The sequence below is a fragment of the Canis lupus genome, chromosome 9, assembly GCF_011100685.1.
Source record: "Canis lupus familiaris isolate Mischka breed German Shepherd chromosome 9, alternate assembly UU_Cfam_GSD_1.0, whole genome shotgun sequence".
NCBI classification, from domain to species: domain Eukaryota; kingdom Metazoa; phylum Chordata; class Mammalia; order Carnivora; family Canidae; genus Canis; species Canis lupus.
In genome coordinates, this window is record NC_049230.1 from 19,909,872 (window position 1) to 19,922,730 (window position 12,859).

Sequence of the window (12,859 nt, forward strand, 5' to 3'; positions counted from 1 at the left end):
TTTCCATGGACATGGGCTTTATTTGGGGACAGTTGGGGGAAGGGATCAAGGGAGAGCTAGGATGGTGGGGTGGGCTGGTGGGGGAGGGGTTCCTCAACTTGTTTTAATTTAGTGCATGTGGCCTGGAGGTTAGGTTGAGTGAGAACAGCCATGGGAGGGAACGGGGTAGAGGGGGAGAGGCGAAGGGAAGGTCACAGATGGACACTTTCCTTAGAGAAGGAAGCCAAGGCCAGGCTATGGGTTCTGGGGGTGGGGAGGGAAGGCACCCTTCGTATATTAAGACTCAGCCAAAGTCACTGCTTGATGCCAGCTTCCCCAACCCCCTCCAGCCCAGCTCCCAGCCCAGATGCCTGTCCTGCTGGCTTCCTCCACTTCCTGTAGGGAGGAGGGGGGTGAGGATGTGGAGAATGGTGGCACCCTTCTGCCTCCAGCTCTCCTGCCCAGGAGAATCGCTCACTCAGCCTGGCCTGAAGTCCCTGCCAGCGTCAGGCGGTCAGGAAGCCAGGTGCAGCAGGGGGAACACTTGTGCCCTTCACCACCCCTCCTCACACTCTGCCCCACCCTGGCCCCTCACATGAGGTTGCAGCTCTTGGCTCGATCCTTGTGTATCTCGCTCTCGGTCCCGGGCCCCCGGTCCGGCCGGCCTGCCAGCTGAGCAGATCTCTGCAGTCCACGGCGTGAGTCAGTACGACGCAGCTGCCTATGGCCACGGCCAAGGGATGCCACTGTAGCCACATGGAAGACATCCCTGACGCTGCGCTCAGACGACCGGGAGGAGCACTCCACGTAGGACACAGCCCCTACCTGCTTGGCCAGCACAGTGCCCTGGAAGGATGGAGTGAATAGAGGAAGTTATGGGGCAAGGGGCAGGGAGGCTGGGTGGGGTGGGGTGGAAGTATTATCAAGGAATCCAGTCAGAGGTCAGAGGCTGAGCAAGGGATGAACCAAGTAGGATGTTATCAAATCAGAGATGGAGAGGGGCAGAAGTGAAAGGTCCAGGCTGGGGCTAGGTCAGAGGTCAAGAGTCCCACCTGCTCATGTGTAACTGGGATAAGCCTCTGCTTGGACAGCTCCCTCAGTGTGGCCAGGTCGGTGCGCATATCCAGTTTACAGCCAACCAGCACAACCTTGGCATTGGGGCAAAACTCCTGAGTCTCCCCTTGCCACTATTTGGGGGAAGAAAACAGTTATGGAGGGATAGGAGGAGGCACACGGTGAACTCTTGCTCTGGGCCAGGAGAACACCCTTCCTCACATCATGCAGAAACCATGCACCCCTCTGGACTCTCCCATGTGAGCAGGAAGGTACGAATGGTGGGCCTGGGCTGGAAGCAGGATGGGGTATAGGAAAGGGAAGGGAGAGAAGGACTGTGGTCCTGGATCGCAGGGTCCTGCTTCTACCTCAGTGACCAGGAAGGGTCTACCAGCCTGAAACCTTCCCATTCCCAACCCCTTCCCCAAATTTGTTCCCAAGAACAGACCAATCACCTCCCCTCCTCCCCCACTACAGCTGCTTTAGTGGACTTCTGTCCTTTCAACATGGGCTTTTCTCATTTTTTTCTCATGGAAATGGAGGCCTGGAGAGGAGACCACAGGGTTCTCCAGAGCTCCTGGAGCAGCATTCCCAATCCCTCCATCTGGTGTTCCCACACCCAAGGAGATGGGGAGGATAGATAAGGAATCTCTTGAGTTCTTCTCCCTGTCCTCCTCTGTCTCCCCCAGGTGCTGAATCCAGCTCTGAGGGCAGACTTCCAGGAAGCGGGGGTGGGAAGAATGGGCAGGATAGAGAAGGATGAGAGAGCTTCACACATTCTCCAGCTGATGACCATGCCCCAGGCATCACTCTTTCCTCTTGGCCCATGCTGTGTCAGGACCATCCTTTCTGGTCCCCCTGAGTCTAACCATCCTGCTTCCCCAGGCTCCCACCTTCTTGAGGACACTGTCCAGTGTTTCTGGTCGGCTAATGTCGAAGCAGATGAGCACAGCATCTGAATCAGGATAGGCCAGGGGTCGGACGTTATCATAGTAAGAGGAACCTGAGAGAACACAGGGAGGGAGGAGACAGATGAGGGTCCTGAGTGGGTGGGTGGCCTGGAAAGGAATGGGAGACCTTACCAATCCTGGTCAAGGGTTGCTAGGAGTGGAGAATGGAAAGAGCAGTCAGTTATTGATACCATCAAGGAGTCTGGGTTTCTCCAAGGATGGGAATAGGCAAAGGTGAGGTTAGATGGCAGAGAACAGCTCTCCACTTCCCTAAGGGCTTCTTTAAAAGTAATCATTCTTCATCTTCTCTGAGTCTTTGAGAAGCTCATGAAATCTCTCCACATTCTCAAAAGTTTGCATGTGCTTTCTGGGCTTTGACAGACGTCTTCTAAAGCCCTCCAGGGGAGCCGAGATTTAAAAAAACAAAAACCTTCTTTTTTGGAGGAGGGGAGGGGCAGAGCTCTCCCACTCACTTGGGACATCTCAGATTTCTATACTTCAGTCTATAGAAGCAGTTCCCCACCCCTCAAACAAATTCTGTCTTTTCTAAACCCAGCTCTATTTCCTGAGAAACATGTTCCAAAATAAATCCATTCCTCCCAACTTTCCCAGGTAAGCAAGCTGAGAGGATCGAATACTGGGCTTTCTCTCCCTTAGGACAAGGTTTCTATGTGTCTCTGCAAACTCTGCCTCAGTTTCTCTGGTTTTAAGCAGAACATTGATTTTCCTTCCTCCTAAAATTGGTTGGATGGGCTGGGCTTACCTGGAGCCTAAGAGTCTAGCCAAGGGAGGGGCGAGGGTAGGAGCCTAGGAAGTCAGGGTGACCCCAGGGACTTGGCTACCTGAAGTGTCCCACATGTTGAGCTCAATGCGGCGCTTGTCGATCTCAAAGCTCGCGGTGTAGTTCTCAAACACGGTGGGGACATAACTCTGCAGAGAGGGATGGGTCAAGATGTGATCCTCCAGTCTTCAAGCCAGACAAATGCCCTCCTCACTCCCACACATCTTCCAGCCCAGCCCCTGGACGCAAGTTGGTCTGGTGTTGGGCAAAGAGGAGATCCCGGGAGCGGCTGTCTCAGCGGAATGTCTGCTAGGCTCCCAGACCCCCTCCCGGTCCCTTCGGCCCCTAGTTCTTCCCCTCTCCGATGCCCAGGACCCCCGACATTCCCCTAGCGTCCCCTCCTGGATCTCTGGTTCTCCCAAACCCCACTCATCTCGCCCTGCTCCCAAATCCCTCCCACCCCAATCCTCTGCAGTCCCCCGGAGCCCCCAACGCCTCCCTCGGTCCCCGGTCCTCCGAACCCCTCTCTCTCGACCCTGGTTACCCCGGCACCCATTTCGGTTCGTCCCCTAGGGCCCTGATCACCCACCCTCGCGGCCTCAGCGCCCTCCTCCCAAGACGCGGGTCCCTCACCCCGGGGTAGGCGTCCTTGGCGAACACCTGCAGCAGCGCCGTCTTGCCGCACTCCGCGTCCCCCACCACCACGATCTTGCAGCGGCCGCTCTGCCCCTCCATAGTCCCGGCTACGCGCCGGCCCCCTGCGCAGCCCCCCTCCGGGGCCCCGCTGCCGCCTCCCCCGCCGCTGCAGCTGCAGCCGCTCGGGCCGCCGACACCGGCATCTCGCGGGCCCGCGCCGAGCCCCCGCCCGGGGCCGCGGCCCCCCCTCCGCCCCGCCCCCCTCCGCCCCGCCCCCAGCCCGACAGCCGCGCCCCCGGCCCCGCCTCCCGCCCGCGCAGCCTAGGGGGCGGGGCCCAGAGGAGTGGGGCGGGGCCCGGGGAAGCCGAGGGCCCGGAGCAGGGTTCCAGCGCGCGGGGCGGGGGGTCTGGGGAGCCCCTGCGGGTTTGGGGCGGGCCAAGCCAGGTTGATTTGAGTGTTTTGACTTCTTTGGAGAGGGGCGCGGGGCAGAGTTCCGGTGAAGTTCTGAGGGGTAGGGTGAAAGCAAACGCGCGAGGCTCGGGCCTTGTGCGTGCCCACGCGTGCACGCCGGTGTGCTAGTGCGGACACGCGCGGGGGCAGCCATCCGCTTCCTGAACAGGAGGGGACGCGAGATGGCAGGGGAAGGAGGGAGTCTTTTTGGTTCGATCTTACTCCCTTCTCTCTCATCGTCCCGGCAGGGAGTCTTGGGGATACGAAGGTATTGACTCCAACACACCCACCCGGTCAATGGTGACATCATGGCTTTCCGTCCCCATGGCAACGAACGTCATAGTCTGGGGCCGGGGTGGCTTCACCGCGGGCCTGGACTAGCAGGGAAGTGTGGACTGAGTTTTTCTCCAGCCGAGACCAGGGTGGAAAGTTTCGGGTGAACTGCGTCCTCTGGTGGATACTTTGGGGAGACAGAGATGGGGAGGAAGAGGATAATAGAACTGTCCACGATGACAGCCTTGCCGGAGCCAGAGACAAGCTCTAAGGTCATTTAAGACTTGATCCGAAGCCTAGCGATAATCACACCAGTGTTTTGTGTTTGCATGTAATGCTTTACACTTGAAAGCGCTTCTTTGTTTCTTTTTTTAATTTTTTAAAGGATTTTATTTATTTATTCATGAGAGAGAGGCAGAGATACAGGCAGAGGGAGAAGCAGGCTCCATGCAGTGAGCCGGACGTGGGACTTGATCCTGGGTCTCCAGGATCACGCCCCGGTCCGAAGGCAGGCGCTCAACCGCTGAGCCACCCAGGGATCCTGAAAAGCGCTTCTTTAAATAGGTTATACTCGGTTTGATTTTATCTTTTAGCGCAAGCAATATCATCACCATTTTACAGAAGGAAAAGTCGAGGCACAGAGCTTTAACAGACTTTTATTTTTTTAAAAGGATTTTATTTATTCATGAGAGATACAGAGAAAGGCAGAGGCAGGGACGTAGGCAGAAGGGAGAAGCAGGCTCCCCGCAGGGAGCCTGATGTGGGACCCGATCCCGGGTCTCCAGGATCACACCCCGGGCTGAAGGCGGCCTTAAACTGCTGAGCCACCCGGGCTGCCCCAGATGGAGAGTTTTAGAGTTGGCTTCCCTGCTCCAAGTTACCAATGCAAGACCACACGAATGGGTCACATGTGGGTACAGTTAGAGCCTGAGGAACAGCTTAGTTGTTTGGGTTCTAGTCCATAGGTGGCTGGCTCCCCAAATCTTTTTTTTTTTTAAAGATTTTATTTATTCATGAGAGACAGAGACACAGGCAGAGGGAGGAGCAGGCTCCTCGCAGGGAGCCCGACGTGGGACTCGATTCCGGGTCTTCAGGATCACGTCCTGGGCCGAAGGCGGCGCTAAACCGCTGAGCCACCCGGGCTGCTCTGGCTCCCCAAATCTGATAGAAGCTCAGATTTTGTTTTTTTAAAGATTTATTTATTCATGACAGGCACAGACTGAGAGAGAGAGGCAGAGACATAGAGGGAGAAGCAGGCTCCTCGCAGGGAGCCCGATGCGGGACTCGATTCCAGATTCCGGGATCATGGCCTGAGCCGAAGGCAGGCGCTCAACTACTGAGCCACCCAGGCTTTCCGAAGCTCAGGTTTCGGGATCGTTCTTCAGATTGTCCTTTACATATTGCTTAACTCGCATAGATTTATTATGAATAAATACGGAAATTAAGTCGCAGTCTGGACGACCTTAAGAATGCCCTCGCCAGGGTCTCTCCAGACATTCCTGGTCTCCTGGTTCCGCGCTCCGGCTACACCCGCGCGATGGCCCTGGCCCTTTAAGTCGGCGCGCGAGGCCCCGCCCCCGCCTGGTGCCCCGCCCCCCTCCCGCTCGGAGTCCGCAGCCGCCGCAGCCTGCGACGCGCGCCCCGCCCTCCCCAGCTGTGCACCCTCCGTCCAGCTGCGCGCACGTCGGGAGTCCCAGACATGTCCGCGGAGAGAGAAGCAGCCGAGGCGGCCACCGTGGTGGCCGCGGCCGAAGCAGGGGCCGGAGAAGACGCCCATTCTCAGCCACCGAAAGCCGAGGCCGCTGGCGACACCCAACCACCCGCGACTTCCGAGGGGGCCGCCGCCGCGTCGCCGCCGCCGCTGCGGTGCCTGGTGCTCACCGGCTTCGGGGGCTACGACAAGGTGAAGCTGCAGAGCCGGCCGGGCGGGCCCCCGGCCCCCGGCCCCGGGCAGCTGACGCTGCGCGTCCGGGCTTGCGGGCTCAACTTCGCCGACCTTATGGCCCGGCAAGGGCTGTACGACCGGCTGCCGCCTTTGCCCCTCACCCCGGGCATGGAGGGCGCCGGCGTCGTGATCGCGGTGGGCGAGGGAGTCAACGACCGCAAGGTGAGCGGGCCCTGGCAGGGCGGGGAGAGGCTGCCCAGGCCATGCAGTGGGTCTCGAGTGGGCGGGGGCCGGGGGTGTGGCAGGGCGGAGGAAAACTGGCACCGGATAGACGGGCGTGGAAGGCGTTGGAAGGGAACCTGTGTGTCGAGGGCGCTGGGGAACTGGGTCTGTATTGGAGAGTAGGTAGTGGAGATGGAGTTATCGTCCCTTCCCCGACCATTTTTAATTGTGGCCGCCGCCCAGAAGCGGCGGCGGTGGTGGTAGTTTGGGGGGGTGGGGGGGAAACACAATAAGGCACTCGGGCGCATGCGCACAACGACCTTACCAACTACCCCCCTCCTCGCCCCCCCCCCCCCCCCCCGCCAACTCCCAGCTTAAAACCCCACCTGTACCCCTGGCACGAAACATTTCCCGGGTAATTGTGGTGTGTGATCCTGAGTACGGATCAGTGCCTTTTTTCCCCCGAGGAGCTTGGGGACCTATGTAGTCCGGGTTGGGCGGGGACGCATGACCCTGCCAGAGCCCCAGTCACATGCAGCCCCGTGGTCTGTGGGGGTGTGAGGAGGCCCCTCCCAGAGCTGGGCCAAAGAGAGGAGGCACGCCCATCATGGAGGAGAGGGAGCCTGCCACCCGCTCTCCCACCGGCCTGACACTGCCTCTCTGATCTTGGGGTTGGCGGGGACGAGATTGGGTCTCTGGATCTTTGTTTTAGGCTCTCTGTATCCCGTGACTGCACTATCTCCTCCTCCGGTGACTCAGCCTGGGGGCCGCGACCCCAGGCTGCCCTTGGGAACGTTGGGGGGCGGGGGCGTTGGTGGGGGTGGGGAACGCGCCTCCTCCTTACTCCCAGAGGACCCTCGCCTCAGAAACCCCGACGGTGCCCATTTGGACTGGGGGATTGGGGTGGGGGGGTGTGGCACCGGGAGCAGGTTGGCCCAGCTCTGCCGGTCTGTTTCTCCTTTCGTTTATCATTAATCTTGGCCACAAACCCGGACAGCGGAGAGTTCCAAATGAGCAATTTTGTGAGAGATTTAGAGTGAAGCCTTTGCACAGTCATTTGTTTGGGGATTTCTTTTTAAATCAGCTCCCTGCAAGAGAGGCCCCTCAGATGCAACCTTCCTCTTGCTAGTCCCAGATCCCAGAGCTGGAATTCTTGGATTTATTGTGCATGCAAACATCTTTTTAAAGTGCTTCTGCCTCCATTCAGCTCTGGCTCCACCCTTTCCACTGACTTCTAAGTAATCCCACTCTTCAGAAGGTGCTATGAGGAATTTGGTGTGTGTGTTGAAGGGGGAATTGTAGTTCATGTTTGAAGGCCACCCACCTAACCTCCCTCCCCACACTTTCCGCTTAGTAAATACAGGATATCCTGTCCAGAGCAAGAACCTGATGTAAGAGGCTGGATTCTGTGGGGAGAGCGCTCCTTCCCTCCAGATGTGGAAGGAGGAGGGGTCATGGCCCTGCCCTGTGATGGGCAGAGGAGTGGGCTTTAGCCTGGGTAGATGAACCTTGTTCTGGGCCAGATTGGTCACAGCCCTGGCTAACCACTGCACTTCCCGGCACTCCTGAGCTCTTTCTGAGTCTGCTAGTCCTGAGTCCTAGGGTGGAATGCTTCCATTCCCCAGACCTCATCTCAGGCCGGTGCTGGCAAGGGCAGATGCCAGCCTGCCTTCAGTCCTCCTTGTGCATGGAGTGTGGGGACTTGGGGACATGAAAAGGTGTGTGTGTTGGGGATCCCTGGATGGCTCAGTGGTTTAGTGCCTGCCTTTGGCCCAGGGCATGATCCTGGAGTCCCAGGATTGAGTCCCACGTCAGACTTCTGCATGGAGCCTGCTTCTCCCTCTGCCTGTGTCTCTGCCTCTCTCTCTCTCTCTGTGTCTCTCATGAATAAATAAATAAAATGTTAAAAAAAAAAAAAAAGAAAACAAAAGAGGTGTGTGTGGGACTCCCATCCCTCTCTCCATGGATCGATCCCAAGTCTCCTTAATGTACAGAATTCCCATCATTCCTGGCAGGGACCAAAACAGACCAGGATTGTCCTAGAATAGCACCCACATTTCCCTCTGCATGGCCTTCAGAGAGTGAGGAGAGGCCTTGCTTTCTTCAGAGATTACCCCCTTTCCTCTGCCCTCCTCTTGACCCCAGATGCTAAGCTGCAGGGAAAGATTCTGTTTTCTTAGCTCCCTTTCCCTCCTGCAGTGAGGCTCTTGTGCAGGTGGCTGGGGTGGGTCCAGAGTAGGGAGAGGGGATACCTCTTCCTGGTGGTTTAGTGCTGTGTGGCTGTCTTTGTACATCACCCCAACCCCTTGTCTCTGGGTGAAGGTGTTTTCTGAGCCCCCAGTGCTGGCTCAAATGCTTCTTGTGAGGTTATTGCACCAGCCAAGCTGCTCAGAGATCTTTATGGCCCCCTATCATTATTATTACCTAATACTTTGAACTGCTTACTCTGTGCCAGACACTGAGCTAAAAATTACCAAATGATTTTTTTTTGCCACTTAATCCTTATAATTGCCCTATTTTACAGACAGGAAAACTGGAGCTCAAAAAGATTAAATAGTTTTTATTTGCCCAAGGTCACACTGTCAATAAACAGCAGAGCCCATTTTTTTTTTTTTTTTACTTTTTTTTTTAAACCAAAACAGTTTGATCTCTTAAACAGTACTCCATGCTGCCCTAACCATAAGCTTCTTGCATTCAGGGATCTTACACAATAGTGAAGTATAAATCTATAGTCGAGATAAAGACAGTATCTACCTCAAAGAGCTGGGAAGGATTAATCGAGTGTTTTTATATAATAAACTTACTATAGCACTTGGAGTTGGGCCTGGCCTCTGGTAAGCACTCAGTAAAGGTAAGTTGTTATTATTTTCCGTGGTATTATTATTACTATTACTGTGACTACTGTGGCTGCTTCTTTTGCCACTTCATTGCCAGGAAGAGGGCCTTGAACGTAGTAGAAGGTCATAAATTGCCAGTGGGTGAACGGGCAAGGGACCGACTGATACTCTTCTTTCATTCTTCAAGGTAGGGGACCGGGTGATGGTGTTGATCCGGTCAGGCATGTGGCAGGAGGAGGTGACTGTGCCCTCAGCCCAGACCTTCCAGATGCCAGAGGCCATGACCTTTGAGGAAGCCGCTGCCTTGCTGGTCAATTACATCACAGCCTACATGGTCCTCTTTGACTTCGGCAATCTACGGCCTGGCCACAGCGTCTTGGTACACATGGCTGCAGGTGACAGGCCTCCTCCCTTCATCCCCCCCCCTTACCCCACCCACATTTCCTTCGGGGCCCCTTCCCTGCAGCCTGTCTGGACGGTTGTCATGGCAACACCAGGCTGCCTCGGCCTCTGGCTCCCAGAGGGCTCTGCAGTATTGTTGCCGTGGTAACACTCAGGCACCAGGTCCAGCCTGGCGTGCTATCCATAGCAACGTGCCCTCAGCCAGCACCCCCTCCTTTGCCAGCTACCCTCCCCTCAGTTCTCCATCATGGATATTGGATGTTGTTATGAGGAGAGAAAGCCTCTGCGTGAGCCCAGGCAAAATGAAAGTGATGAGCAGAGTCCTTGAGAGGCAGGAACAGGGGGCGGTGGCGGGGTGACCCCACATCCCCCCTCATGAAACCATCTTGCCACAGGGGGTGTGGGTATGGCCGCCGTGCAGCTGTGCCGCACAGTGGAGAATGTGACGGTGTTCGGGACAGCCTCAGCCAGCAAGCACGAGGTGCTGAAGGAGAACGGGGTCACACACCCCATCGACTATCACACGACTGACTACGTGGATGAGATCAAGAAGATCTCCCCCAAAGGTGGGGTGGGCGTTTGGACAGGGACAGGGTGGCCCAGAACAGGGAGGGGCGCACCAGATCTGTGGATCCTAATGCTGTTCCTGGGCACCCCCTCTACTCTGTGACAGGAGTGGACATCGTCATGGACCCCCTGGGTGGGTCAGATACTGCCAAGGGCTACAATCTCCTCAAACCCATGGGCAAAGTGGTCACCTATGGTGAGTTAGCAGGCTGTGAGGGGGAGCAGGGTGGGTCTAAAGGGCATGATGTAGAGGCCCAGGGACTCAGGTGCTCAAGCAAGCATCTGGGTGAGGGTGAGCCGGGTTGGGTGCTGCTTGCAGATTGCTGCCTCCGGGGTGGAGCTATTGTCATTCTCATTCACTCCTTTTCCTACAAGTCACAGTGAATTCTGTGTTCTTTCTGTTCTCCCGTTTGGGGAGTATTCCAGATGCAAAATCCATCATCAGTTGGCCTGCCTATGTCTTACCGTCCTGGGCTTCTTGGGCAAGCTGCATTGTCATTTGAAAAACTGTTTCACAAAAAAGTCAACAAATAAATAAAGATGAGGGCAATTTTTGAGTCAGCTGGAGACCATTTAGGCCTGGCAGCCAGCAGGTGGGGGGATTAGCTGGCACTCCGTGTTGCTGCCGTAGATATGTTAAGAGGCCCACAGAGGGCAGGTGAGCATGGATTTGGACAGGGACATGCCTGGTACTGGGATTTACAGGCCGTGTCTCCCCATCCCTTAGGAATGGCCAACCTGCTGACCGGCCCCAAGCGGAACTTGATGGCCCTGGCACGCACATGGTGGAATCAGTTCAGCGTGACTGCTCTGCAGCTGCTGCCGGCCAACCGAGCTGTGTGTGGCTTCCACCTGGGCTACCTGGAGGGTGAGGTAGAGCTAGTCAGTGGTGTGGTGGCCCGCCTCCTGGCTCTGTACAACCAGGGCCACATCAAACCCCACATTGACTCTGTGTGGCCCTTTGAGAAGGTGAGTGTGATGACTGCAGGGAGGGCCAAGGTGGGAGCCCTGAAGGCTGGGGTCCCAGGGGTGGGATTCCTGAGAAGAGGAGGGGGACTCTTTTAGGCTGGCTCTCTGGAGGGGCTGGACGGCACTGGGAGCCAGGTCTTGTTTTCCTCTCCAGGTGGCAGATGCCATGAGGCAGATGCAGGAGAAGAAGAATGTGGGCAAAGTCCTCCTGGTGCCTGGACCGGAGAAGGAGAACTAGGGCGGGGGGCTGGCAGAGACCCTCATGGCCCGGGAAGAGAGAGACTGGGGAGCCGCGTTAATGTTGATCACCAGACTCTCTTACATTTCATCCTCTCTCATAACACTGCCCTCTCTCCCCCGAAAGGTCTCCGTCGTGATGACCTCTCCCCTGCCCTGTTCTGTCTCCTTAGGCAGGGCTGCCCCCTCCCCCTTCCTGCCCTCGGAAGAGGTTGGGAAGTGACCACTTGGATGTCTGGGCCCTGCCAAGGGGACAGGGAGGGTCAGAGGGAGGCCGGCTGCTTCCTGCCCCCACCCTTTCCCTGGGCCCGCTGTGCTGCTTTTGTGCCAAGGTTAGCCAATCCCTTTCCGTCCAGTTCTGTGTGCTTCCACCTCTGCCTCATCTCCCCTCCCACCCCTACCCCACACCGACCCCTCCCACCCCCCAAAGAATTGAAATGTCAGCTCAGGATATGGGGCCAATCTGTGTGAATCTAGCATGTCCCCGTCTGGCCCTCGTGTCCCTTCAGCCCAGGCCAACCAGGGCCCACCTCTGAACTCTGCGGCCTCTTGTCCCCCACCTCCTCAAGCACAACTGGGCTGCTTCCACCTCCAGGTTTTCTGCCACTCTCCACCAACGTTGCCTCTTACAACAGGGGTGGGAATCAGACCTGCTCCCCTAGGTCACAACTGTGGGAGGGACACAGCCCCCCCCACCTCCCCCTTCACTGAGTTCTCTGGAGTTGTTCTCAGTGCCTTAGCAACGGAAAACCTGTGCTTGCATGTGGGGCGGGGGTCCCTGTCTCACATCTCCTTCTCTACCCCCGTACTCCCCAGTGCCTTCCTTGTTCTGCTGGAGCTGGGGTTTTGCTGCCTCCCAGTCCCACAACACTGCCAAAAATCTGTGTGCGTGCCAGTGGGTGGGGGGGCAGGGGCCAGCCCTAGCCTCCTGGGGTCTCTGCTGTGTCCTGTCTCTGGGGCTGTCATTTCTCTGTGGCTGGTTGAAAAGAAAAAGGCAGGGAAACTTTCTCAGCCTTGCAGATAAGTGTGGCATTTACCAGCCTGAGCTTTGAGAGGCTGTGCCATCTGTTTCTTGTTCTGGGACCAAAGTAAAAAAAAAATCAAAGCACATTTCCTGTGTCATCAAGGGAGGCTCGCGGCCTTCTCAGAGCAGGGGGCGCCTTTTCGAACTCAGCCCCAAACTTTGTTTACATGGGTGGGGAGATGGAACGGGGTGGGGGTGGGGGCGGTCAGGAGGAGGGGGTGTTGAGGACCTGGGCTGCTGGAACCAAAGCAGGGACTTCCTGGCTGGAGGGGTATAACCCCCTCGGCCCTCCGACGTGGAATTTGGGTTATTGCCCAGGCACTGCCAGTGGGAGGTGAGGTGAGGAGCTCAGCCTCTTCATTGTCTAAATGAGGCCTGAACGTGTGAAGTGCGATTTCTGCTTTTCGTGTACCCCCCCCAACCCTCCCCACCCCGGTTTACCGAAGCTGCCTTTGTGTTTGTGTCAATAAAAAGCCAAACCCTGGGTCCTGATTGTTGCCTCTTGAGAGTGGAGGGGAAGGTGGGCTCATGGAAGGCCAGTGCTTGAGAATGGAAGGTTAGGGTTCCTCCTTCCATGCTCAAGTCAAGTTTCCT

The 12,859-nt window shown here is 56.9% G+C and overlaps 2 protein-coding genes across 2 annotated transcripts; one reads left to right on the forward strand and one right to left on the reverse strand.

Moving 5' to 3' along the window:
• Positions 1-3,583, reverse strand: RND2 (Rho family GTPase 2). The gene is made up of 5 exons (XM_038547210.1): positions 3,397-3,583; positions 2,825-2,912; positions 1,926-2,035; positions 1,032-1,166; positions 1-825 (listed from the first exon to the last, which is right to left on the reverse strand). The coding sequence occupies exons 1-5, from the start codon at positions 3,496-3,498 to the stop codon at positions 571-573; spliced, it is 690 nt and encodes a 229-aa protein (XP_038403138.1). The 5' UTR covers positions 3,499-3,583; the 3' UTR covers positions 1-570.
• Positions 3,584-5,742: 2,159 nt separating this feature from the next.
• Positions 5,743-12,750, forward strand: VAT1 (vesicle amine transport 1). Its single transcript, XM_038547211.1, has 6 exons — positions 5,743-6,229; positions 9,254-9,461; positions 9,864-10,034; positions 10,142-10,231; positions 10,763-11,004; positions 11,159-12,750. Exons 1-6 carry the CDS (start codon positions 5,822-5,824, stop codon positions 11,240-11,242), a joined length of 1,203 nt encoding a protein of 400 aa, XP_038403139.1. The 5' UTR covers positions 5,743-5,821; the 3' UTR covers positions 11,243-12,750.
• Positions 12,751-12,859: the final 109 nt, after the last annotated feature.

Coding starts and splice junctions, on each gene's coding strand:
- VAT1 (XM_038547211.1), top strand. CDS start 5,822: ATGTCCGCGGAGAGAGAAGCAGCCGAGGCGGCCACCGTGGTGGCCGCG. Junction 9,462..9,863: donor CTTGGTACACATGGCTGCAG/GTGACAGGCCTC, acceptor ATCTTGCCACAG/GGGGTGTGGGTATGGCCGCC. Junction 10,232..10,762: donor GGGCAAAGTGGTCACCTATG/GTGAGTTAGCAG, acceptor CCCATCCCTTAG/GAATGGCCAACCTGCTGACC.
- RND2 (XM_038547210.1), bottom strand. CDS start 3,498: ATGGAGGGGCAGAGCGGCCGCTGCAAGATCGTGGTGGTGGGGGACGCG. Junction 2,036..2,824: donor CAACATGTGGGACACTTCAG/GTAGCCAAGTCC, acceptor GTGTTCTCTCAG/GTTCCTCTTACTATGATAAC. Junction 1,167..1,925: donor TGGACAGTGTCCTCAAGAAG/GTGGGAGCCTGG, acceptor TCCCCCAAATAG/TGGCAAGGGGAGACTCAGGA.